General features: G+C 40.2%; 1 protein-coding gene across 5 annotated transcripts in view; it reads right to left on the bottom strand.

The window, feature by feature from the left end:
* Window positions 1-24,067, bottom strand: part of KDM6A (lysine demethylase 6A) — a 274,824-nt gene that overhangs the window by 98,187 nt on the left and 152,570 nt on the right. For 4 of the 5 annotated variants that reach the window (XM_077817638.1, XM_077817656.1, XM_077817647.1 and 1 more), the window contains exons 6-7: window positions 19,709-19,829; window positions 6,156-6,210 (exon numbers count right to left, since the gene is read on the bottom strand). In XM_077817638.1, coding sequence (XP_077673764.1) covers window positions 6,156-6,210; window positions 19,709-19,829 — 176 coding nt within the window. The remainder of the gene's footprint in view (window positions 1-6,155; window positions 6,211-19,708; window positions 19,830-24,067) is intronic. The other variant, XM_077817666.1, reaches the window with a different exon arrangement.

The raw sequence follows: 24,067 nt of genomic DNA, 5'->3' as shown, positions 1-24,067 counted from the left end.
AGTAAAAACTTTGGAGAGGGCTATCTAGTATACTTAGCCTCCTGACTGACAGCTGACACTGCTTTTATTTTCGCCCAGACAGTACACTAGTTGTTCAGAACAGCTTGTAGAGAAAACTTCTATAGATATTTTTCTTAATTTTTGATTAAATTTTCATTTGCACCAGTAAAAAACTGATATTTATCTGTTTGGTAACAGTTCTTCAAGATGGGTTGCACATGTCCATTCCACTCTAGGTATATGACACCTAAGTACAAGAAACTTGTTCCCACAGCAGTAGTGGTCGGGGCGGCACATGTGCCCTCCACCCACTCATGCACATATAAAAGGGCAGAATGAGACTCCAATGTATAGGAGAAGGAGGGTGGGTCGGTCGTGGAATTGTCACTTGCAACTTAACTCAAAGAACAACAGTTACAAAACAAGTATGTAACAGGTTTTTTTGTCCGAGTGCTCACACTTCCACCTTAGGTGAGTCACAAGCAGTTCCAGATGGAAGAGGATATCAGAGGCTACCTAAACAAGGACTGCAACACCACTCTCTCAAATCTAGCATCATTGCATGAGACCTGTAAGAGAGCATAATGAGTGATGAATATATTAACAGATGACCAAGTTCGCAGCCCAGCAAACATCACTGATAGGAACTGCAAGAAAGCCAGTGCTGCTTGCACTCTCATAGTGTGCGCTAAAACTCTGAAGTAGTGGAACTTTAGCAATATTGTAGCACAGACTAATACAGGAGGAGATTCAGGAAGAAAACCTCTGCAAAGTGACAGGCTGCCCCTTCATCATGTCAGCCAAGGAGATGAATAATTGCAGAGACAAACTTTTAGCCCTGTCCAGGTAAAAGGCAAACATACACACACAGTATGGCGTTTTTCTACATTTGTGAGAAGAAGGTTTCGGAAGAGAGATTGGTAAGTATACAGCCTAATTTAGATGCAAGTCTACCACAATTTTAGTAAGAAATTTGGGGGGTAGACACAAGCTAACTTTATCTTTATAAAGCACCTTATGAGGTATAAGCAAAGCCTGAAGTTTTGCTATCCTTCTGTCCAAAAAAAATAGCCACCAGAAATACTACCTTCATTGAGAGATGAGAAAACGAGGAGATAGTTATAGGTTCAAAAGAGGGCCCTATTAAAACACACAGAACCAAATTCAGATCCCAGGATCGTGTTGGGCCCTAACAGGTGGGAAGAACTTGTCCAAAATTTCAGAATCTAACAATCAGAGGGCTGGAAAAAAAGTGACCTTTCTACAGCAGATTGGATTGCAGAGGCAGCTACCAGATGAACCCAGAAGGAACTGACAAAGTCCTTTTTCCTTGAGGTGAAGCAAATAATCCAGAATAAGGTGACCTGATCCTGTGAAGGGGCCACACAGATAACCTCTTCCATTTCTTGAGGTAAGTATAACTGATGGAGGGTTTTCTGCTATTTAGAGAACATTTTGCACCCCAAGGGAACAGACTGCTTCATGGGGAATTAACTATTGAGCATCCAAGCAGCCAAGTGTAGGCTAAGTGGGCTGGGAGGCAACGTGCCCATGGTTCTGTGAAACCATACCTCAGACCTCAGGGAGAGGTATAGTATCTTGAGTCAAAAGGCTCAACAGGTTTTATGACTAATGTTGGTGGGGCCAGGCAGATGCTATCAAAGAAGGAAGGAAAAGTTGACTGTCCAGGTGGATAGCAGGAAACTCTCAAACACTATGTGGAAAGGAGATCTTGACCTGACCGGAGACCAAGAGTATGAAAGTCCCCTCGAAGAGCTCCCCAACTGAGAGATGAAGCATCTGTGATTAGGCTCATGGAGGGCAAGGCTGGGACAAAACGAACCCTATGGCATACACTGGTACAGTCTTTCCGGGGATGATCAAACACCTGCAGGTATGCGAGTCAGCATGTCCAGTGGATAACAAGAGGGATGGTAGAGAGACTTCAACCACCTCTGCATGACTCTGAAGTGATGTATGGCATTGTGAGTTATAGATGTACAAGGCACCATGTGACCTAGAGATTTCAGGCAATTCCTCTGTCGTACAAGGATATGCCTTGAAGTTTTTGCATAGCTACAATATCGCCTGAGGTAAATACACTAACTGTGGTCGAGCCAAAAACCTCTCCTATGAATTTGATATTCTGTACAGGGAAAACAGCTGATTTGTCCTTGATCAACAGGCCCAACAAATGGAAGAGGAATTGGATTTTCCCAGTGGCCATTGTTACTTGTCTGGACTGATTTCGAACTAACCAGCTGTCCAGACATGGGTACACCTGGACCCCTGCCTTCCCGAGATGTGCCTTAACCACTGCCATGCACTTTGTGAAGACTCAAAGGGCTGATGACAGGCTGAAAGGGAGAACCATAAACGGATAAACATCTGCTGCAACAAATCTAAAAAGCCTCCAGTGGTTCTGGTGAATGGCCACATGGAACTAGGAATCCTTTAATCACTGCAGTCTACAGACAGGATAACAGATGACCAAGCTTCAACCCTGTAAACCAAGGAACGCAAACCAAGAAATCAACCAATGCTGCTTGCACTCTTGTAGAGTGTGCTAAAATTCTGTGAGATAGTGGAGTTGCAGCAATGTTGTAGTACAAATACAGGAGGAGATCCAAAAAGAAATCCTTTGTGAAATGATGTTAGAGTAACCACACACAACTTTCTTTTTTAGGTATCTGTTGTGGTTTGTAGGTCTAAAATAGGCCTAAGGCCTCCCTTGGACTTTGGAATGAGAAAATAGTGAGAACAGACTCCCTTCACCCAATGCTGAGGAAGTACTTCCTCCACTGCCCTTAACTGTAATAGACTGAACTTCTTGAATTAATATAGTCTTGTGAGAATGGCCCCTGAACAGAGATAGGGAGAAGGTGGTGGAAGGGCGGGAGGGGGGAGAAATAGAGGTAAATTGCAGTATATATTCCAGTTCCATAGTGTGAGAACCCTGCTGCCAAAAGGGAGAAAAAATTAGGGTGAGCGGTTCACTGGCCTTGACTAAGGAGTCAAATAAACTGCTTAGATGTTACAGATTGTATGGAAGTAGCAGAAAATAGAGGCAGAGATATTCTCTTCCTCTGAAACTTATATAATCTCCTGGATTAGTCCGGCTGCCTTATTGGGTAGAACAGATTCCTCTGCTGGAGCTGAGGGTGGAACTGCATTCTCTTAGGGCCTGGGGTATATATGCCCGAAGACTTAAGGGTTGCCCTATATCTAAGAAAATACAAAGCTTTGTCTGTCTTTCCAGAAAGTAAACTTGTGCCCTGAAAGGGGAAGTCCTCAATTGTTTGCTGGACTTCAGCTGGAATGCCAGACGACTGCAGCCAAGAACCACGATGCACAGTGACTGTCATTGCCATCACCCAACCTGTTGAATCTGCGCCTCATCTCATACAGTCCATAACAACGATCTTGCTATCAGGCAGCCTTTATCTATAAGAGCTCTGAACTTTTTAGCATCACCTGGCAACTTGTCCACAAATTTCAACATTGAGTCCCAACTGGAGTAATCATAATAAGCTAAGACAGCTTCATGGTTTTCAATTCTTAACTGCAATCCTAATGAAGAATAAACATTTTTCCGAAATAAATCCAAGCTTTTTGCATCTTTGCCCTTGGGAGTAAATTTAGATTACCCTTGTCTCACTTACTTATTCATAGCTGCCACCACCAAAAATCCTGGGGCTGGCTGTGAATAGAAATACTCATGCCCCTGGGAGGGAACTTGGTATCTCTTCTCCATTCTTTTGGCAGGGTGTGTCAGAGAAAAGTGAGTTTGCTAAAGAATTTTGGTGGGTTCTAAGATGGTCTCACTCAGAGGCAGAGCCCCTCTAGCAGGTCCTTCAGAATGTAAAATATACACTAACTTGAGTGTATAATCCTGAACCAGTCCAATTGGCACTCCGAGTGAGGTGACTACCCTTTTCTTAAGTTCCTGGTACATTTTATAATAATTCAGAACAGGGGAGAATGACATTTGAGAGCGCATCCTCATCTGGTGAGGATGAAGAAGTGCTGAACAGAGACACTATAGTGTCAGTCTGCTGAACATCTGTGACAGAAGGATCAGATACTGGAGGGATAAGATCCTTCAGCTGCTACAGTACCAGATGGAGAACAGCACCTTCATGGGGATTTTGGCAGACCTCTGTCTAGGAGAGGAGAAGTAGACAGAAATTGGGACCTGGACCAACGCGAGAGTCACAGTACTGGAAGCAGCATCCAAAGCTTTCCTCCTGAAGGGACCATATATCTGCCCTGCTGCACAATAGAGCTTCCATACCCTGACAGTACCAACAAAGATTCAGTGCCAGATAGCGCTGAACATGCAGGTGCAAATGAAAGATCGCAGTACTGAGGCCTGTGTGGTAAGAATAGTCGATTCCCGGACCACATCCTGCATCAGTGGTGAGTCCAGCACCGATAGACACAGGAGAACCCTGGCCACTGTGTATACCTCAGGCATCCTCTGTATAGAAGCTGATGCCTCTGAAGGTCCTGGCAATGGAGTAGGTCTCAATAATACTACATGAGGTGCTGCAGTCAACAACTCTACACTGTTAGAATGAGGTACCGGAAGGTGCCTAGCAGGAGACGACTTTGCATTAACCTCAGTACTGGTCTTCATTTGGTGTTAGTCTGTTGGGCACCTAGCCCTCAAAGAGGGAGAGGGCTTCTTCTGGCCAGAAGTCAAAGTGCTGGACTTTTTCTGCTGTTTGTGCAGTATCAGATATAGAGAATGATATCGTCTCTTTGGCTCTCTGTGATGTGGGGATGCCACCAAGAAGTCCGGTGGCATGCTCTGAGATGGAGTCATGTTTGAATCCACATGTAACAAGAAGCTGGGTGGCACAAAGCTGCTTTTATCAGGATCTCTCTTATGTTGAATTTCTCTGAACTTCTTAGCCCTGGTCTTAAATCTGCTTCAGATGGTGCATTTATGCCTCAAGTGCCTTTCTCCCAAACACTTTAAACAGTGGCGTGAGGATCGCTGACCGGCATAGATTTGTTACAGCCCCAACAACACCTAAACCCCACAGACTTAGGCATGCCCCAGTTTTGAGCTAAAACCTCAAACAAAAATAAGATAAGAACCAAGAATTTTTTCATGATGAGTACCACTAACGGAAATTGTAACTACAGCTGTACTAAACTAATTATTTACAATACAAACACCTCAAGTTTTCCTAAACAGAGAACAGGAAAGAGCTTGAGAAGCGCGCGCGCTCTCTCTCTCTCTCTCACACACACACACACACCCCCCCCCCCCCAACCAACTACTGACCACAGGTGAGAAGGAACTGCAGGGGGTAGGCGGGGGGTGTTAGGACAGCTCTACCACTTTTTAACCTTGGCTACCGGCATGAGGATGCATGTGCTGCCCTGAGGGGTACTGGTAAGAGAAAACATTCTTCAGCTTTGGTGCACTGACAAGCACACATCTAGAATGAAATGGACATGCACAAGCACCCAAAGAACTGTACATTGTAAATCTGATCCATGTTCAAATGGAAGATTGTGAAGAAATGTAGAAATGTTTCTGAATGAAATTAATGCTTTTGAAGTGAGATAATACAGCAACTTAACTAAATTTTATCTTATCCAATAATGAAAAAGATAATTTTTCATACTTTAATATTGTATCATTCTTATATCTAATATAGGATTTTTACTATTGCATTAAAATATTACTATAATAAAATAGAAAGTTACTAGGTTTATAGGATTTCTTTTTAAAACTATAAGATATGACGAACACTGTGTAGAACAAAAAGAAATAGCAATTCCTCCCCAAACCTTAGCTCTTCAAAGACACTGATGAGGTATGACCCTCCCGGATCACTATTTCTTCCATTTACTAAGATGACAGTAATTCTATAATTCCACTGGCACATCTATATTTGACACAAACTATTCACAGTAGTTGGTTTCATGTTCATTTATGCAGCCTGGGTAACCATAGCTACCTACATCAGACAGTGTCACCAGCTTCAACAATTCTATGAGGAAAATTCCTAAAGTACTCATTGTCCAAAACTGCCATTTTAAAAGAGGTAAATTAAAAACAGTTGTAGCTCTGTATATATGGCATTTTTCTATATATGCAACAAAATACATAAATCAAAAATCTTAAAAATACTTACTTTCCGCATTGGACAAAGTGCAGGGATTGCTGTCAACCAAAGCTAACTGAAAATGCTGAAAAAGAATTAATATTGTTTACTTGTTTCTGATATTCATAATTTTGAGAAATTATTTTAATACAGAAACAAATTTTTATATGTAAAAGCAAATATACTATTTTACATGAGTCAGCTAGGCTGAAATGCAAAAACATATATAATCTTTTGAAATTTTATCTTTAACAGATGTTTCATTAGAGGAAAGTAAAATAATTTTACAGAATGTTTCACGCAATTAAATGACAATACTTCTAACAATTAAGTTTAGAATAGACATTTTATGAAAAGAGTTAGGGTAGCGGGTTTCTAAAAGAATGACTTAATCATTTGAATTGTCAAGATCTGTTCAAGCATTTATTTGACTTTCACAACTGAGACCAAGTCACAGCTATTTCAGAGTCCCATGCAAATAAACATGCAAGTCATTAAATGATATATTTACTACAGAAAAATAAAATAGATTCAGAAGTACAGTGATTTGGAGCATCTCATCTGTTTATCAAGATATTAAAGCATTAAAAAAAATGACTTCATATAAAAAGCTACAATTTTCAAAACCACTTAGAAATCAATTGTCCCAGTTTTTATTTTAAAAGATAGCTTCTGTAAAATGTTTGGAATTGTCTGTCTGTACCAAATATTATAAAAGATTTCATTTTAAAAAATATATAAACTCTGAATTTATTTCTTAAGCATTCCCCTTCTCCAATCAAAGTAATAAAGTTTGTCTACAAGAAAGTTTAGACATGACCAAACATTTTGCAGTAGAACCTCAAAGTTATGAATTCCAGAGTTACAAACTGACCAGTCAATCACACACTTCATTTAGAACCGGAAGTACGCAGTCAGGCAGCAGAGATCAAAAGAAGGAAAAAAAGGAAATACAGTACAGTACTGTGTTAAGTGTAAACCACTAAAAAAAAATGGGAGGGGGAAGTTTAAAAAAGTTTTCATAAAATAAGGAAACTGTTTCTGTGCTTATTTCACTTAAATTAAGATGGTTAAAAGCAGCATTTTTCTTCTGCATAGTAGAGTTTTCAAGCTGTATTAAGTCAATGTCCAGTTGTAAACTTCAGAGTTACAAACAACTTCCATTCCTGGGGTGTTCGTAACTCTGAGGTTCTGCTGTGCAAGTTTCACATTAATTCAATGAACAGCATTAACATGGAAACTGAGAACTAAGAGTAACTGGGTATATCCAAATAGATGGAATATGCATACAAACTTAAATGCTTCAGCATTTTTCAAGAAACTTTACAGAAAACAAATCTCCTACATACAGTGTAGAGCTTGGATTAATATTTTTTTACTGCAATGTACAAGGCCTACTGAATATTGGTACCTACAGCAAGTACTAAATTTCAATGAAGCGGATAAGATACTTGATTTGTAATCCAGATTGCAACAGCAATCTGTAATCCAGATTGCAACAGCAATCTGTAATCCAGATTGCAACAGCAATCTGTAATCCAGATTGCAACAGCAATGTAGCAGCAATGTTTAGATACTGACTAAATCCAAATTTAATATGAAATATAAATCATGTAAATGAGGCTACTGAACAATTATATGTAATCTTGTTAGTATGCAAGTATGGCATTTTATTTGCTGGTAGCTAGAGTACCAAGCAGGTAAGCAACAGTAGCTGTTATTAATGAAACAAGAAAATTTAAAATGAAGTTCCAGGGAAAGCGATGCACTCACCCTCTTTTCAAGAAAGCTGTAAAAACAAGGATACCACTCCCATAACATCTCAATAGAATTTGACTTGCAAGAATGATACTATAACAAGGGTCCATAATATATAGGATTTTTACTTAAAAATATCTATGACCAGCTTAAAATCAAAGTAAAATAAAATAAAAAAAACAATTACAGTGTTACAATTCAAGATAAATTAAATTATAAAGACTAATGCTGCACCACCAATTACAAGGATGCTCTCTAGGCCATACATAAATGGAACAGACATCCTCACTGCATTCTGTCAACTTCATCCATGCACACAAATAGTTGCCAAAAATGAAGTCATCTCAACATTAATTATAAACCCTAGTTTATCATATCAGCATCATGAATACTTTTGAACAATTCAATCACCAAAAAGAACACAGAAAACACTGGACACACGACTTCTAAAACAAAATGAAAATGTTAAACCAAAACATTAATATTAGCTTATTGCTTAGACTTGCCTGTTTTCTTTTCTAGGGCTCAGCAGTGATAGAGAAGTTAAAATCTCCTCTCACTTGCATTGCAATGCAGGTTGTGTGCCCCAGAGACATCCTTTGGTCTGTTACCATAGCAATACTAAGCAGGCAACTTAAAAATGATTAAAAGAAATTAATCAAAAAGGTCTACTTTACATTTTTTCTGACAGAAAAAGATGTAGAGACCTGTATATTTAAGCCTGTGCAAGGGCCAAATTTTACACGGACACTATCATCACCTATTAATGTTTAACATAAAACAGAAAGGTACAGATTTGCTTTTACCTAGTAATACTATTGTACAAAATAAACAGATCAAAAATGAAATGTTTGACACTTATTTGGCGGTTCCTTTTCAGAATGGTTATGTTCATCAGACCCAGTGAGAGAGAACAGATAACTGCATAAGTAGGACTGCCCATTTCAGCATTTAAATCTACCCGTATTCAACACTACACAGTGAAACAGCAGGAATATTCTCACCAATGCTGCTAAATCACTAAATAGGAAAAAACGCACACACATTACCTTACAATTTCAAATTCCACTACATCATCTCAAATATTGCAAAATGTTATTCATTTCTGACTGCACCATTTAGCAAATCACACTGTAAAACTACAGATAATCCAGAAGACGTATACAGATTTTTACAGAAAAACAACAAGGCACTTATACAAAACAATTATTGCAAAGCTGCATATACAAAACCAACAATCTTTCAAGCAGTCAAACACACATGAACCACCCTACACCTCTAGTTGGTTACAATAAACGGCAGCCTCTTTTCAGGTAGTCAATACAGACAAAAAAAAATAAATCATGCATATTAATAAATTAAGCTAATCAGCCACAATTCCAAAAGTTACTACCGTCAACACCAAAATTTACAAAACACTGTTAATTTCCAACTCCCATTTCTGCAACAAACAGAAGCAGCTAGCAAACATCTGCACCTCACACAAATATTGCGGTACTGAAGCGGTCTACTGCTGTGTGAAATAGTTGTTATGCAGGAGAGGCCGCTGCAGTTCAGAGACGACATACAATACCTCAAGGCAGACAGCAGTCTATAGAAATTCAAATCCTGAGTAAGAGGATTTACCTTCAAGGCTCTGTTCTGAATGTTAAAAAGTATCTTTTCAACTGCTACAGCTGAAGTAATGAAACAGCTTGATATGTAGCAATTTATAATAGTACGATTATCAGAAGACTATTTTGTCTCCTTTAGAGTCCTTGACTTGCCTATGTAATTGTGGTAACAATTTCTGATGTAACCTTTCTGAGAAATTTAAAGTACAGTGCTTGCGTATGTACTCAATTACTGAATGTATTAAACACAATCATAAAATGAAAATAAATCTCAGAATTAAATCTAATTTAAAACATTCTATCCACTCTTACTACTAGAAGTATGTGTATTACAGACACACAGAATCACTGATTCTCTTAAAATGTATTTATCATCCTCATTTACATACCTTTAACATTAAAGTGGCCAAATACATGGATTTTTGTGATTTTTATCCATTAAAAGAAAACCAACAAATACAAAAAGTAACATTTGCCAATCTTACTGCAAGGCATTCAATAATAGAGTAATTTGTAAATCAAAACCTTTTATAATGTTTTAAAATGGTGATTCTAACTACTTTTCTTATCTCTAGTGGTGATGTAACAAGTTTTCCTAATTGACAGCTATACATTTATTTAGCACACTAAGCAAGCCATCATTTGGAAGCTGACAATTCTGACACCAACTTACCACCAGGGAAAGCCTGATCCCAGCTCAGTGCAATTCTGTCAGAGATAGCTTTTTCTGACTATATGACCTAGGTGCGATATGTATGTTCCTTAAAGCCGTCTTTGTTTGGATAACTAGGACACAGTAATCCTTGCGTAATCAAAGTGTTGGCATGCAGCCAAGGCGCCATTCGCCAAGCACAGGAGGTTGCGGGGAAAGAGGATGATGTGCAACACGTGCTGCCAGATCAACTCTGCTCTCCAGGGTCCTCCAAAGTTGGAATTAATTCATGTTTTATGGAAAGAGGTTTGTGAGGCATAAACACTGTCTCTTTCATCCTACACTGCACAATCAAAACACCAGAAATCAGCTAAGTGAATAGGACAAAAGAAAAGTGCTCCAGACAGAATCAACAACGGTCATAGATTTACATAAACTGAATGAGATCAATCTGTTCAGAAGAATCACTTGCTCAACCAATCATAGCTGTAAAATCTAACTCAAGTAACAAAACTTAATGAAGACTGGATTTTCACTGGCCAAAAGAAGGTTCTCTCTTCCCAGGCAATCTCTTAAATAGTGCACTGTAATGTTTGTCAGAACCATCTCTGAGTACTCATGTTGGCTATACGTTTGAACATGGCAAGAAGTTAAGTCTTTAGTTGTACAACATCTCAGAGGTTAGTTGTTTTTAAACTACAGTCCAAAAGACTACCAGAGGAGAGAAAATGAAGGTGATTGATTGAGGGCCTGTCTTTGCTACAGTGTTAGCTCAACTTATCTGTACTGGAGTTAACTGCTCTCAAGTTAACCTAGCTCCAGTACGAACAGTCATATTGCAAAACAACACAAAGCATTTGAAATAGCAGCAACAGAGTAGTTGAGTCCCCGCTGCATTACAGCTCAAGCATCAGCAGCCTTTGGACCTTCAACCCACAACCCCCAACAGGTCAAAACGCACCACCTAGCTGAAGCTAGAGATCTTTGTGTGTGCATGGGAACTGGGGAGGGACAACACTAAACCTATACTTTGAGCTAACACTGTAGAGAAGACAAGCCAAGAAATGTGAATTGCTGTATTAAATAATCTAGTATGAAGTTAAGGTCCACAGACTGAAAAAAAAATGGAGTGCTACTGATATTCATTAGCCTGAATTTTTAAAGATTTTGAATCACACTTATTTTTCTTTTTACTGTTTATTTTTCTTTTAAAAAAATCAGAAGCACAGAATGTCAAACAAACCAATTTTTAGCAATTTACTTCTTTGTAATTACAGGATACGGTGACTAGAATATTTTCTACATAATAGCTCCTGCAGGAAAACTAAAGTAAGTAGCAAACTGATTAAAGAATACTGAATGGGAGAAAGATATCCTTACTGCATGAGATTCAGTGATCCATAATAAAAAAAGGCTGTATGAACAACTCCAGCTGTTGATTCAATTACAAAGCTTCCTATCTTAAGTAATTATGATTTATCAAAGAACATGTGTGGGTATATATCATACAGATAACTAAAACTTGCCAATTTGTGTAAGAGTTAGAGAGCACTAACTTGCAACCCTTATTTTCTGTTTACCTACAATTGTTTAAAAATAATCTTTTGACAGATTTTGTCATGCTTGGGCTTCAGCCCACAAAACGCTTTTTTTCCCTTTAGACTAAGAACAGCTAAAGATACATTTCTTTGTATTTGTTCATCTTTTTAAAAGTATTTTATACTTTTTTCGAACAGTTGCCAGAGGAATAGGATTACAGTGAAATATTTTGCATTAATGAGTTTAAACATTAACTAAGACTTTTCATTAGTAAATGTAATTGAACTATTTCACCCATATTTTATTCCGATTAAAAATCTGATTTAAGAACTTTAAACTTGGCATATTTGCAGCTCTTAACAATTAATGCTTTAACCATGTTTGAAAAATAAATGCGGTGAAACAACATTTTGAGGCCTGAAAATAGCCCAACTTTCTTAACTTCAAAAAGATGACTCAGGGCCATGATGCTACACACCTTCACTCATGCATTTTTGACTCAATAATGGGAGCATTGCAACAATAACTCCCTAATTTTTCAACTTATTACCCTCACAGTAGTTTACAAGTTACAAACTCAAATAATGATACCACAGGTATTCCAACATATCCTAAAAAAAGAAAAAAAAATTAAAGGCATTACAGTAAGTTGAATAAGTAATAGGATAGTGATTGATTGATTCTAAGCAGATACCTTTAACGTGCATATGTAGAACTGATTAATGAAATTGTTTTTCATTGTTCACTTTATTAATATAATTTCATAAGTAAAGTTTTATGAATGAAACTACATTCATTCATAAAACCAGGTAACCCAATAACTGGATAATTGACAATTAAACTGCTTGTTAAGAGCCACAGCTGTTCAGGCATCTGCCCTTGTAAATTTCATTTTCAATCCAATTGCTGCTTAAATCGCTGAAACTTGCACTATTTCAACATAATCAAAAAGGCTGACAAAGGAAGTACTGTCGTCATCATGAATAAGTCGGAATATGAACAAGAGGCTGCTAGGCAGCTCTCCAACACCACTTTCTACAAGCCATTACCCTCTGATCCCACTGAGGGTTACCAAAAGAAACTACAGCATTTGCTCAAGAAACTCCCTGAAAAAGCACAAGAACAAATCCGCACAGACACACCCCTGGAACCCCGACCAGGGGTATTCTATCTGCTACCCAAGATCCATAAACCTGGAAATCCTGGATGCCCCATCATCTCAAGCATTGGCACCCTGACAGCAGGATTGTCTGGCTACGTAGACTCCCTCCTCAGGCCCTACAGTGCCAGCACTCCCAGCTATCTTCGAGACACCACTGACTTCCTAAAACAAAGAAGGTGGATACAAACTGTAGTCATCTCTCTCACAAACTGGTTTTCCAACCTTCTTGTAACTGGGCAGGAGTTCTGCTACACAGTACTCATTGGGCTCCATAAGTCTCTTTTGTAGACAGCAAAAGCACCAAATGAGGTTGTGTGGTTGATGTCTTCTAAAAATGGGATATGAAAAATCCACCCACCTATGTCAGTAGCGAGAAGCAAGGTTTCCACTAGTGGGGGAGTTGGAACAGTGTTTGCAAAACCATGAATTTCTGTTAAATGAGCGCTGCAATTAAATACATTTTTCTACTCCTTTTGTTTGTGACAATAACCTACTGAATGAGAATTCATGCAATACCGACTTCTCCAGCCTGAAGATGGATAGCTCTAGTGCCTGTAAAGCTGCTCATAGCTTTCCCAAAGCCAGAGTCCAACTCATCCTGAGAGAGAGTATTTTTCCAGTCTGATTATGATTATGATCATGATCAGGTCCAGATTAGGGCTGTCAAGCAATTAAAAAAATTAATCACGATTAATTGCACTGTTAAACAATAATAGAATACCATTTGTTTAAATATTTTTGGATGTTTTCTACATTTTTAAATATATTGATTTCAATTACAACAGAATGCAAAGTGTACAGTGTTCACTTTATATTTATTTTTGATTACAAGTATTTGCACTGTAAAAAAACAGATAGAATTTTTCAATTCACCTAATACAAGTGCTGTAGTGCAACCTCTATATTGTGAAAGTTGAATTTACAAACGTAGAATTACGTACAAAAAACTGCATTCAAAAATAAAACAATGTAAAATGTTAGAGCCTGCAAGTCAATGCAATCCTACTTCTTGTTAAGCCAATCGCTCAGACAAACAAGTTTCAGAGTAGCAGCCATGTTAGTCTGTATTCGCAAAAAGGAGTACTTGTGGCACCTTAGAGACTAACCAATTTATTTGAGCATAAGCTTTCGTGAGCTACAGCTCAAGACTGCCACAAGTACTCCTTTTCTTTTTTCAGACAAACAAGTTTGTTTACATTGCAGGAGATAATACTTCCCGGTTCTTGTTTACAATGTCACCTGACAGTGAGAAGAGACATTCTCATGGCACTGTTGCAGCCTGAATCACAAGGTATTTACATGCCAGATGCACTAAAGATTCATACGTCCCTTCATGCTTCAACCACCATTCCAGGAGACATGCGTCCATGCTGATGACGGGTTCTGCTCAATAAGAATCCAAAGCAGTGCGGACCAACATATGTTCATTTTCATTATCTGAGTCAGATACCACCAGAAGAAGGTTGATTTTCTTTCTTTTTTTTTTTCCTGGTGGTTCAGGTTCTGTAGTTTCCGCATTGGAGTGTTGCTCTTTTAAGACTTCGGAAAGCATGCTCCACGCCTCGTCATTCTCAGATTTTGGAAGGCACTTCAGATTCTTAAACCTTGAGTCAAGCGCTGTAGGAAATCTCATATAGGTACCTGCTTTGCATTTTGTGAAATCTGCAGTGAAAGTGTTCTTAAAATGAACATGTGCTGGGTCATCATAACATGAAACATAGGACAAAATGCGGGTAAAACAGACCAGGGGACATACAATTCTCCCCCCAAGGAGTTCAGTCATAAATTTAATTAAGGCATTTTTTTTTTAAAGCGTCATTAGCAAAGAAGAAGCATGACCTATGGAATGATGTTTGAAGCATGAAAGTGCATACGAATATTTAGCTATCTGGCACACAAATACTTAGCAATGCTGGCCACAAAAGTGCCATGCAAAAGCCTCTTCTCACTTTCTAGTAACATTGTAAATAAGAAGAGGGCAGCATTATCTCCTGTAAATGTAAACAAACTTGTTTATCTTAGCGATTGGCTGAACAAGAAGTAGGACTCAGCAGACTTGCAGGCACTGAAGTTTTACATTGTTTTGTTTTTGAGTGCAGTTATGTAACAAAAAAAATCTACATCTGTAAGTTGCACTTTCACGACAAAGACTGCACTCCAGAACTTGTATGAGGTGAACTGAAAAATACTATTTCTTTTGTTTATCATTTTATAGTGCAAATATTTGTAATAAAAATAATATACACTTTGATTTCAATTACAACACAGAATACAATATATACGAAAAAGTAGAAAAAGATCCAAAATATTTAATAAATTTCAATTGGTAATCTATTGTTTAACAGTGCAATTAAAACTTTTTTAGTTAATCGCATGAGTTATCTCCAATTAATCAACAGCCCTAGTCCAGATACTGTGTGTCAAGGTCTCCAGCATTCAGTGGCATTCCACTAACAGACTAGAAATGCCATAGCAACTTCATATAAATTAAGAAATGGATGATTTCACTGATTAAATGTAAAACAGATCATAATAATCAATATAGTATTCCTAGTGCTATTTGTTTTAGTGGTTGGGAACAGGACTGTTGCGGAGTCTGATAAGGTATGAAATGGTTTAGGATTGTGCAGTAAATATTACCTGGCTGATTCTATTGAAGTGATCAATAATAAAGTAATGACCTTTAATAGTCACAGAATTTAAAACCAAATCAGTTACTCTGACCTACTGTATACCACAGACCACTAACGCATTTGTCATCATTATACTTCAGAACTAGCACCACATTGTGATGAATAGGCAGCTCATGCCTCTCAGATATTTCTGAAGAGAACACTGCACCAGTTTTCACAAAGTTTGTCAGAGGAATATTTCCTTTACAACCATAAGGACTAGAAACATTTTTTTAAAGTGTAAGCTTAAAGTCTAGAGCAAAATTCAACAAGTGCCAGATTTTGTGCCAAATTATGGGGCCACAATATCAGAGTACAAAAGGTCCTAATTATAATTTACCAGTAAAAGTAATGATTTTAAAAAGCATTGTAAAAAGAGGGTTGATTTCATGCTTTGTAAAGAGCACCACTCTAATAATTATCCTTATAATCCGAAACCTTAAAATAGTAAAAATTACTTATGTTTAAAACTGCTTACATCAAATATAGATGATTTATGTTAATGTTCTAAAATTCATGGAAAACATTGACCTTTCCTCTTCCTTTCCTCTTTGCCTCAAGACTCCTACTGACGATGACTCATCTCTTGGCATTAAAAGACCATTACTTTATTCTTAGCCATAACAAACAAACACGAAAGTTTAAATACCATCAAAAACTATTATGGTATTTCAGACTACATTAAAAGAACTGTGCTATAATTTGTGGGGCCCCAAACAGCCAGAAGAGATCATAATATGGAGAGCTGCCTCCCCTTCCTGCCACACTGTCAAACAGGAAGACTAAACTGAACAATGAGTTGCTATGTCAGCACAAGGCCCCAGATAATTGTTCATTCTTAAGGTCAGCTCTGTTAGTTATGAACAATCATCTGAAGCTGGCTACATCTTATTACTCAATAATTGTCCTTTGGTGTCCTGAATCTTTGTACCAAGGTCCTCAGAATACAAGTCAAATGAATTCCAATATTCCAGGATGTGGGTAACTCATCTGCCACTGTCCCTCCAGAAAAGTGGAATGTTCATTACCCATGAAAACTTCCTACCTCTACCTCTTGGTTAAGACTCCTTGGGAGGTGCGGGGCCTGGGACATTAGAAACTTGGTGCTTATCTGCCGTGGGGTGCTCCCCCGGCTCCGCCCAGGCCCCATCCCCACTCCACCCCTTCCTCCAAGGCCCCACAACCACACCCTGCTTCTCCGCCACCCAGTTCCGCCCCCTTCCCCAAGCATGCTGTGCCCTCACTCCTTCCCCCTACACCCCAGCGCCTTTTGACGCTGCAAAACATCTGATCCGTGGCAGGCGCTGGGAGGGAGGGAGAGGCGCTGATTGGCGGAGCCTCCCGGGGGGGGGGGGGGTGGGAGAGGTTCTGGTAGGGGGGCTCCTCACACCCCCCGCCTGCCACTCGCCTCCCTGTTGGCCTCCTCACTCCACTTGCCTCACCTCCCTACCTGCAGGGGCCCCCCGAAGCGTGGGGCTCAGGGCAGTCGTCCCGATTCGCAATACCCAACTGACGGCTCTGATCACCATTCTACTTTCTTCATCTTTCTTACTTTGTGCTTTCCATTTAGGGATTTTTTTTTCCTGACCTGTGCAGCCTCTAACCATAACTCTGTGTGAAACTGCAGAAGTTCTCAGAGTATGACCAGTTAGACTCACTGTACAAAAGTGTAACTTATGTATATATCTAACTATAGAAACATACTACGCAAAAGCACAGTTTAATGCAGCATCAAGACTGATACATGTATATTATACAAAGTGCTGTACACACAGCAACTAAAAGCAAGATTTTCAAAGGTATTTAAACACTTAAGGATGCAGGCAAGTACCTGGTGGGATTTTCGAAAGCACCTAGACACATGTCTTCCATGGAGTTTAAGACAACTAATCATTTCCTGATGAGGCATTAGAAAGATTTGGTCCACAGAGAATCCTGATGGTCAGATATGTTTTTGTTTAGCCAAATTACAATTGTTTAAAAATACTTAATACAAATGCATTATTTTAAATCAAGATTTTTTTAAAGCAACTATCTCCTAAGGTTATAGTGGCGCTGTGCACACATGAAAAACTTCTCACTCCATTTGATATCTGAATGCAACACGTGATAGACCACAGCTCTAAGGAACCTCTGCCTCATTCCAGATATCTGAAGATTTATACAGAATGAGGGTAGGCTCCACTGAAATGAAGAAAATTATTAACAAGATTGCCAACTGTAAAACCAGGTCAACTGATTTTCCATCAGAATAACTTTGCCCAAGAAGTCTACATTAACTTCTGAGTATGTTACAATGGAAAATACTGAAGTAATGAACCAGTCAGGAAACTACAGTTTTTATGTTCCCAAGCCTATTACACTATTAAGTTTCACTTTTTAGGAACAGCAAATACTAAAAAAAATGCAAAATATGAAGAAAAATAAGCAGATTTACAAGCAACATAGGAGTATAACATCAGTTACTTATGTCACAAGTTTCAGAATCAGCTTTGTTACATATCAACTTCCCTTGTTACATCACAACTAAATTCAGTGATAGAACTATATCAGATGGCTCAATGGTAAGAGTTTAATATCCAATTTATAGAAACAGCTTTGTTTTTCTAAAAGTGAAAAATTTTAAAAGTGAAAATGCTCAAAATTTTCTCACTGCATAATTAAAGATAAATTAATACTTCCTTGTAAATTAACTACTACATTTTTTCTGTGCCAAAACCATTCCTTAAAAAAATTCATCCAGTCCTCCCTTCCTTTTTTGGCCTACACACATAAGATCCAATGCCAGGTGCATGCCCCAAATATAAAGGAATAGGGCAAAATGGTACAGCATTCAAGACTACTCATGATCTGCCAAACCTTCAGCCTTTCCCAGCCCTGCTTTGTCACTTCATTTCTTACACACACACACACACACACACCCACCCTTCTTCTAATTAAAGTTACCCACTCTGCCTGAGACTCATGAGCTCGGATTTCTTCTCCTGACAGGAAATGGAAAAGCTAGTTGCAAAAGTGTCCCTGGGTATTACAAAGGTTGAGGTAGAAGTACTCCTCTGATCAATGCTCTACTTCCCTCTTTGATGATGTGCTTCAGACAGCAAGCAGAATGCAGATCTGAGGAAAAGCAAACTGGCAGGAAGTGGAAAGCAAAGCAGTTCTACATTCCCTGTGCCCAATATTTTTTCTTATTGGATTTAGGCAAGTTGAGTTAGAGTGCAGAATGAGATAAAAGAAGAACAGACATACATACAGAATCAAGAGGGTTTAATATACAGAAATATAGCCTTAAAATTACATTTCACGTTCAAATATTTGCTGCCCTGCAATGTGGATTCCATTGCATAACAGGAAGTTCCTGTAAAAAAATACTTCCTTCTTCCAGGACAGGTGAATTTAAAGTTACAGGTTTATACTACAGAGTGGGAAAAGGAAGGACTGGAGAAAGCAAGAGCAAACAAGACAAATGATACATAAGGAGAGAAATTATGGAAGGCAACCAAAGAATGAGACAGGAGGGGAGACAGAAAAGGAAGGAAACAAAAGACGACACAGAAGTTGGAGGTGGGAAGAAGTATTCTACACTAAGAAACAGTTTCTAACTGATCAGACAGTGATTTCTTTCCCTAAGAGGTCATTCAGGCACTAGGAAGTGTAAGAGTAATCAGGATGTACTGCCAGGTAGGAACATTTTAACAAAATAAAAAGATGAAGGGAAACTAATTTCATTTTGAATAAATGCTTCTTGACTGCACCAATTCCTAAACATTTTCTCTTTGCTTTCAATGGGTGAGACTGAACGGAGGAGGGAAAGATCTCTAGAACCCCAAACTGCCAATGTTAGTCTCTCCTTTACCATCCTCTCCATCTCCCTTCTATACACTTTCCTTCCCCATAATGTATTATTTTTGTTAGAGCACTAACCCAAGAATTTGTACACTCAATTTAAACTGTTGGAATGCCAGTGCCTACCCGCAGCTTTGCCACGCTTTTCATTTGGCACTTAAACACCCTCTACTGTTACCCTCTCTGAGAGGCTGTACAATTACTCAAATATTATGTATAAGTATACTTCTACTTTCAAAATTACGATATTACTAATGTAAGCTTACAGATTATTTGCAGTTTTAAAATGCAATGAACTTTGCAATAATTGCCAAACAGAACTTAAGAATTTTAAAACCTACCTTCAAACTAGACTCATAGTCTGTATTCACTTTGAACATAAGCCCAAGTCGCAAATGAATTTCCTTGGCTCGACAAAAGCTGGGATCAACATAAAGCACCTCCTGAAATGCTTTAATCGCCCTGGAAAAACAAATATGCATAAAATGTTGCAATTTTTTAAATGTTACTTTATAATCAGTGCATGTTATTTATTTATTTATATTACATATTAAAAAATTAAAAGCAGAAAACTTATGGGTAAACACATCAAGATCAATTTTATGTAGAAAGGAGGTAACTTCACTTTTTTGTTCCATAGTTTTCAGTGTTTACTTCAAGTGTTAAAAAAAATCTGTTTACTTCTAACACCTTAGTTGTCTACAGATCTAACCTAAAAGTTCAACCCTTTCCATTCAAGAAGAGAAACTGCATGACTTACTGTCTGTTTTGGATTAACATCCCAATTTTTTTCATTTCAGGAAAGGTGGACAAAATAAGAAGAACTGGTAACAAAAGTATTATAACTTTTAAGAACAAAAACGTGTAGACCGTCTGCTCCAGCTCTGCCTCGGCTCCTGGCTGGTTACAGCTACCTGGGAGCAGAAGCTGCTGGTGAGAGTAGGAAGACAGAACCAAGATTAAAAGTTCAGGAGTGATCACCCACCACTCTCACAGTGGCCTCAGGCATCTTCACTTACAGAACTCTATCCCCCACTCCTCAAACACACCCCACCAGCTACTCATCTGCCTAAAGAGTCAACTGCTGCCCAAGTTCTCACTCCAGCATCAACCACCTCCCCTCCAGTTACCAAGCATGCTCCTATACATTTGCTCATCCCCCTCCATCCTCCCCCTCCTAGCCAAATACATGGACAGCGTGGTAGGAGCAGGATCCTGTTTCTCTTTTTGACCCTTGCATGCTTCTGCTATTCTAGAAGTGAGAGAAGGGTGAGAAGGAGGTTCTGATTGTACTTCCTCATCCTTCCCACGCCTGCTCCCACTCATGTTGGAAAGCAAAAATCAGTTTGTAAGAAACATCACTTGAAGCTACACAAAACTTGGCAACTACAGTAACACAAACTCAGGATATTTTTTCCTAGACTATTTTTATTCACAAGACCTGTCTACCTTAGACAGAGATAGTAAACAGAAAAACTGCACACAAGCAACTTTACTTGCAAAACCCCTCTGCTAAAGCACTACCAGCGGCCTTTTACCCACGTAGTTGCTCACTCTGATTCTTGGTTGCAGTGTTGTTGTAGCTGTGTTGGTCTCAGGATATTAGAGAGACAAGATAAGTGAAGTCTTTTATTGAACCAACTTCTGTTGGTGAAAGAGGAAGCTCAAAAGCTTGTCTCTTTCCACCAACGGAAGTTGGTCCAATAAAAAATATTACCTCATCCACCTTGTCTCTCTCACTCTTGATGTCAGTCCTGCCCTTGGCACACTATAGCCCTGTCTACATGAGGGAAAAATTATGTTTTTTATCTAACTTGTTTAAAGACGTTTTACCTAATATATTATCTAGCATATTAAATAATTGGCCCATCGACTTTAACAAGGTTTTAGCTGGCAACTGTAAACATAAGACTCCCAGCTACTTTTCCTAGTCTAAACAGAGTCTGTATGACCTTGTATCCTACCAGTACTCTCACCTTAGCCAAAGTCATGATGAATAAGTTGCCTCACAACACTGGCAAAAATATACTCTAATTGATCCCAAGATACAGGTTCACACTATACAGGCATTTTTACCACTGCCTCATTTAATCTTGCACTGGAGCTGCCTGAGTGGGCACTGGAGAAGAATCACCGTTCAACCTTCCTATAGAGTTAGCCATACTAAAGTAAATGAATTAAAACAAACATTTTATTATAAACATTCCCCATATACAAGTATGTTCACCTTCATTAGAGGAAAACTATCAAAACTGAAGTACCAAAAATTTAGAAGATGCTTGACTTCGCAACCTTAAAGTTAGATGTCAGAATTAAGGTTACCTGTGCAACCTTTATTCAGCCCTCTTGTGAGTATTCATAGTGATACAATTGTTAATTACACATACTATTTTTCCCCCCACAGGAACCCGCCTCATCCAGTGCACAAAATGGACCTACTCTACGGATCAACCAGAGTGTGTAGTGCAAGTAGCTGTCATCTGTAGAATCCCTGCCTCATTTGTTGCAGAAGCTGGAAGGTGTGTAGTAAATGAGACAGGTGATTTCAGGAAGAGAGAAGACAATCTCATGGTTAAGACAGCTGAATGCCACTGCAGTGAGATGGAGTGGCCTCCCTCTTCTGGGATGAGCAAGGGTCCACTACACTCCAGAGGGCGTGGCCGGAACTATAAAAGGCAGGCTCTGCAGCCCAGTGGGGGCAGAACCTGCAGAGGAGGAGGACGCTCCGCCTGTTCTTCAGCAGTCCGCAGGGGACCCTAAGCCTGGCTGTGCCCAAGCCCCAGACGCTGAGGAGGACTGACCTGGAGTGCCCACTGCCGTGTACCCTGAGGAGCCAGACAAGGCCAGGAGGCCAGAGCTACCAACCCCTGGGGAAGCAGGAAGTAGCCCATGGGCAACCACCGTGCCGCCAGCAGCAAACCAGGTGCAGCTGAGTTGGCGTGTTGCAGCTGGATCCCCGCCGATGCAGGGGCAGCCAACCCTGCCCCTGCTAGGGCCCTGGGCTGGAATGCAGTGGAGTAGGGTGGGCCCGCGTCCCCCTGCCCCACCCCAGTAGAGGGGCCAACTCCCGCCTGGCACTGGGAAGCTCCTGCTGTGGAGAAGGTGCCTCCCTCCCCAAGCACCCACCAAAGACACTACTGTTTGCTGGCTGCCTGAGCCCTTCAAGCCCAGGCCCTAGCCGACCTATAGGCCACAGGTGGACAAACTATGGACCGCGGGACCGTCCTTCCTGGCCCCTGAGCTCCTGACCGGGGAGGCTAGCCCCAGACATGCTGCTCTGAGCAGCATAGTAAGGGGGCTGTGGGGTTGGATATGGGGCAGGGGGTTCCGGGGGACAGTCAGAGGACAGGGAGCAGTTGGATAGGACAGAGGTTATGGGGGGGCAGGGGATGGGGAACAGGGGGAATTGGATAGTGGTGGGGTCCCGGGGGGCCTGCCAGGGGGCGGGGGGAGAAGAGGATCGGATACGGGATGGTATCCCTGGGGGCGGTTAGGGGCTGGGGTCCTGGGAGGGGCAGTCAGGGGACAAGGAGCAGGGGGGGTTGGATGTGTGGGGGATTCTGAGGGGGGCAGTCAGGGGGCGGGAAGTGGGAGGGGTCAGATAGGGGGCAGTGGCCAGGCTGTTTGGGCAGCACAGCCTTCCCTACCCAGTCCTCTATACAGTTTCGCAATCCCGATGTGGTCCTTAGGCCAAAAAGTTTGCCCACCCCTGCTATAGACTGTTTGCTGGTTGCCTGAGCCCCGCCCAGGCTAAAGCCAGCCTTTAAGACTGTATTGTTTGCTGGCCACCTGAACCTTCACAAGCCCAGGCCCCTGCCTGCATATAGACTGCTTACCCACTGGCTGCCTGAGCCCCGCCCACGCTAAAGCCAGCCCTGAGACTGGTTCTGGACTGCCTGACCCTTCTCAAGCCCAGGCCCCAGCCCACTTGCAGCCTTGGTTTAAGCGACGACAGTTTTAGTCGCCCAGATCGGACTAACCCCTGACAAGGACTGCGTGTCGCCCTGCCCCACTGGGGGCTCTAGACTGTCCTGCGGACTCTGATTCTGGCCAAACAGGACTGGATCAAGTGGCCTCCCTCCTCCAGGGTGAGCGAGGGTCCACTATAGCCACCCTGAAGAACTGGATTCTAACTCTGCCTCTGCCTCACAGTTCCCATGTGATATTAAGCAAGTCACTTAAGCCAAACTTTTCACAGGTTGTGTCACTAATTGTGTGTTCCTCATTTTCTGGGCAGTCGACTTGAGTTTCTGGGGTCCAATTTGCAGAAGTGCTGAGTGCTCATAGCTGCAAATGAAGACAATGGGATCTGTGCTTTGAATATATGAAGTGCTACAGAATGCTAACTTTGAAAAAATCAAGCCAATGTGTCTTAAATTGGACACCTAAAATTAGTGGATACCTTTGCACTTAAACTCTGTGTCAGTTCCCCATTTCTAAAATGCAGTCTTCACACAAGGGTGGTGTTACCATAAATTCATTTCTGTCTATGAAGCACTCAGATACTGTAATTATGAGTACCATGGAAAAGCCCATAAGAAAAAAAATATACTTTTTTTTTGTTCAGAGCAGGATTTGACTGTGAAGTAAAATAAGGTCTGGGGCCACACACTGAACAAGGAGGAGTAAAAAATATATAGTTTTGTGCACTGTATGAGGCAGGCATCCTGTAGAAAAAACAGTATGCAATCAGGTAATTA

Source organism: Eretmochelys imbricata, chromosome 1 (assembly GCF_965152235.1).
Source record: "Eretmochelys imbricata isolate rEreImb1 chromosome 1, rEreImb1.hap1, whole genome shotgun sequence".
In the NCBI taxonomy this organism is placed as follows: domain Eukaryota; kingdom Metazoa; phylum Chordata; order Testudines; family Cheloniidae; genus Eretmochelys; species Eretmochelys imbricata.
This window is presented reverse-complemented; position numbering and strand designations above follow the sequence as displayed.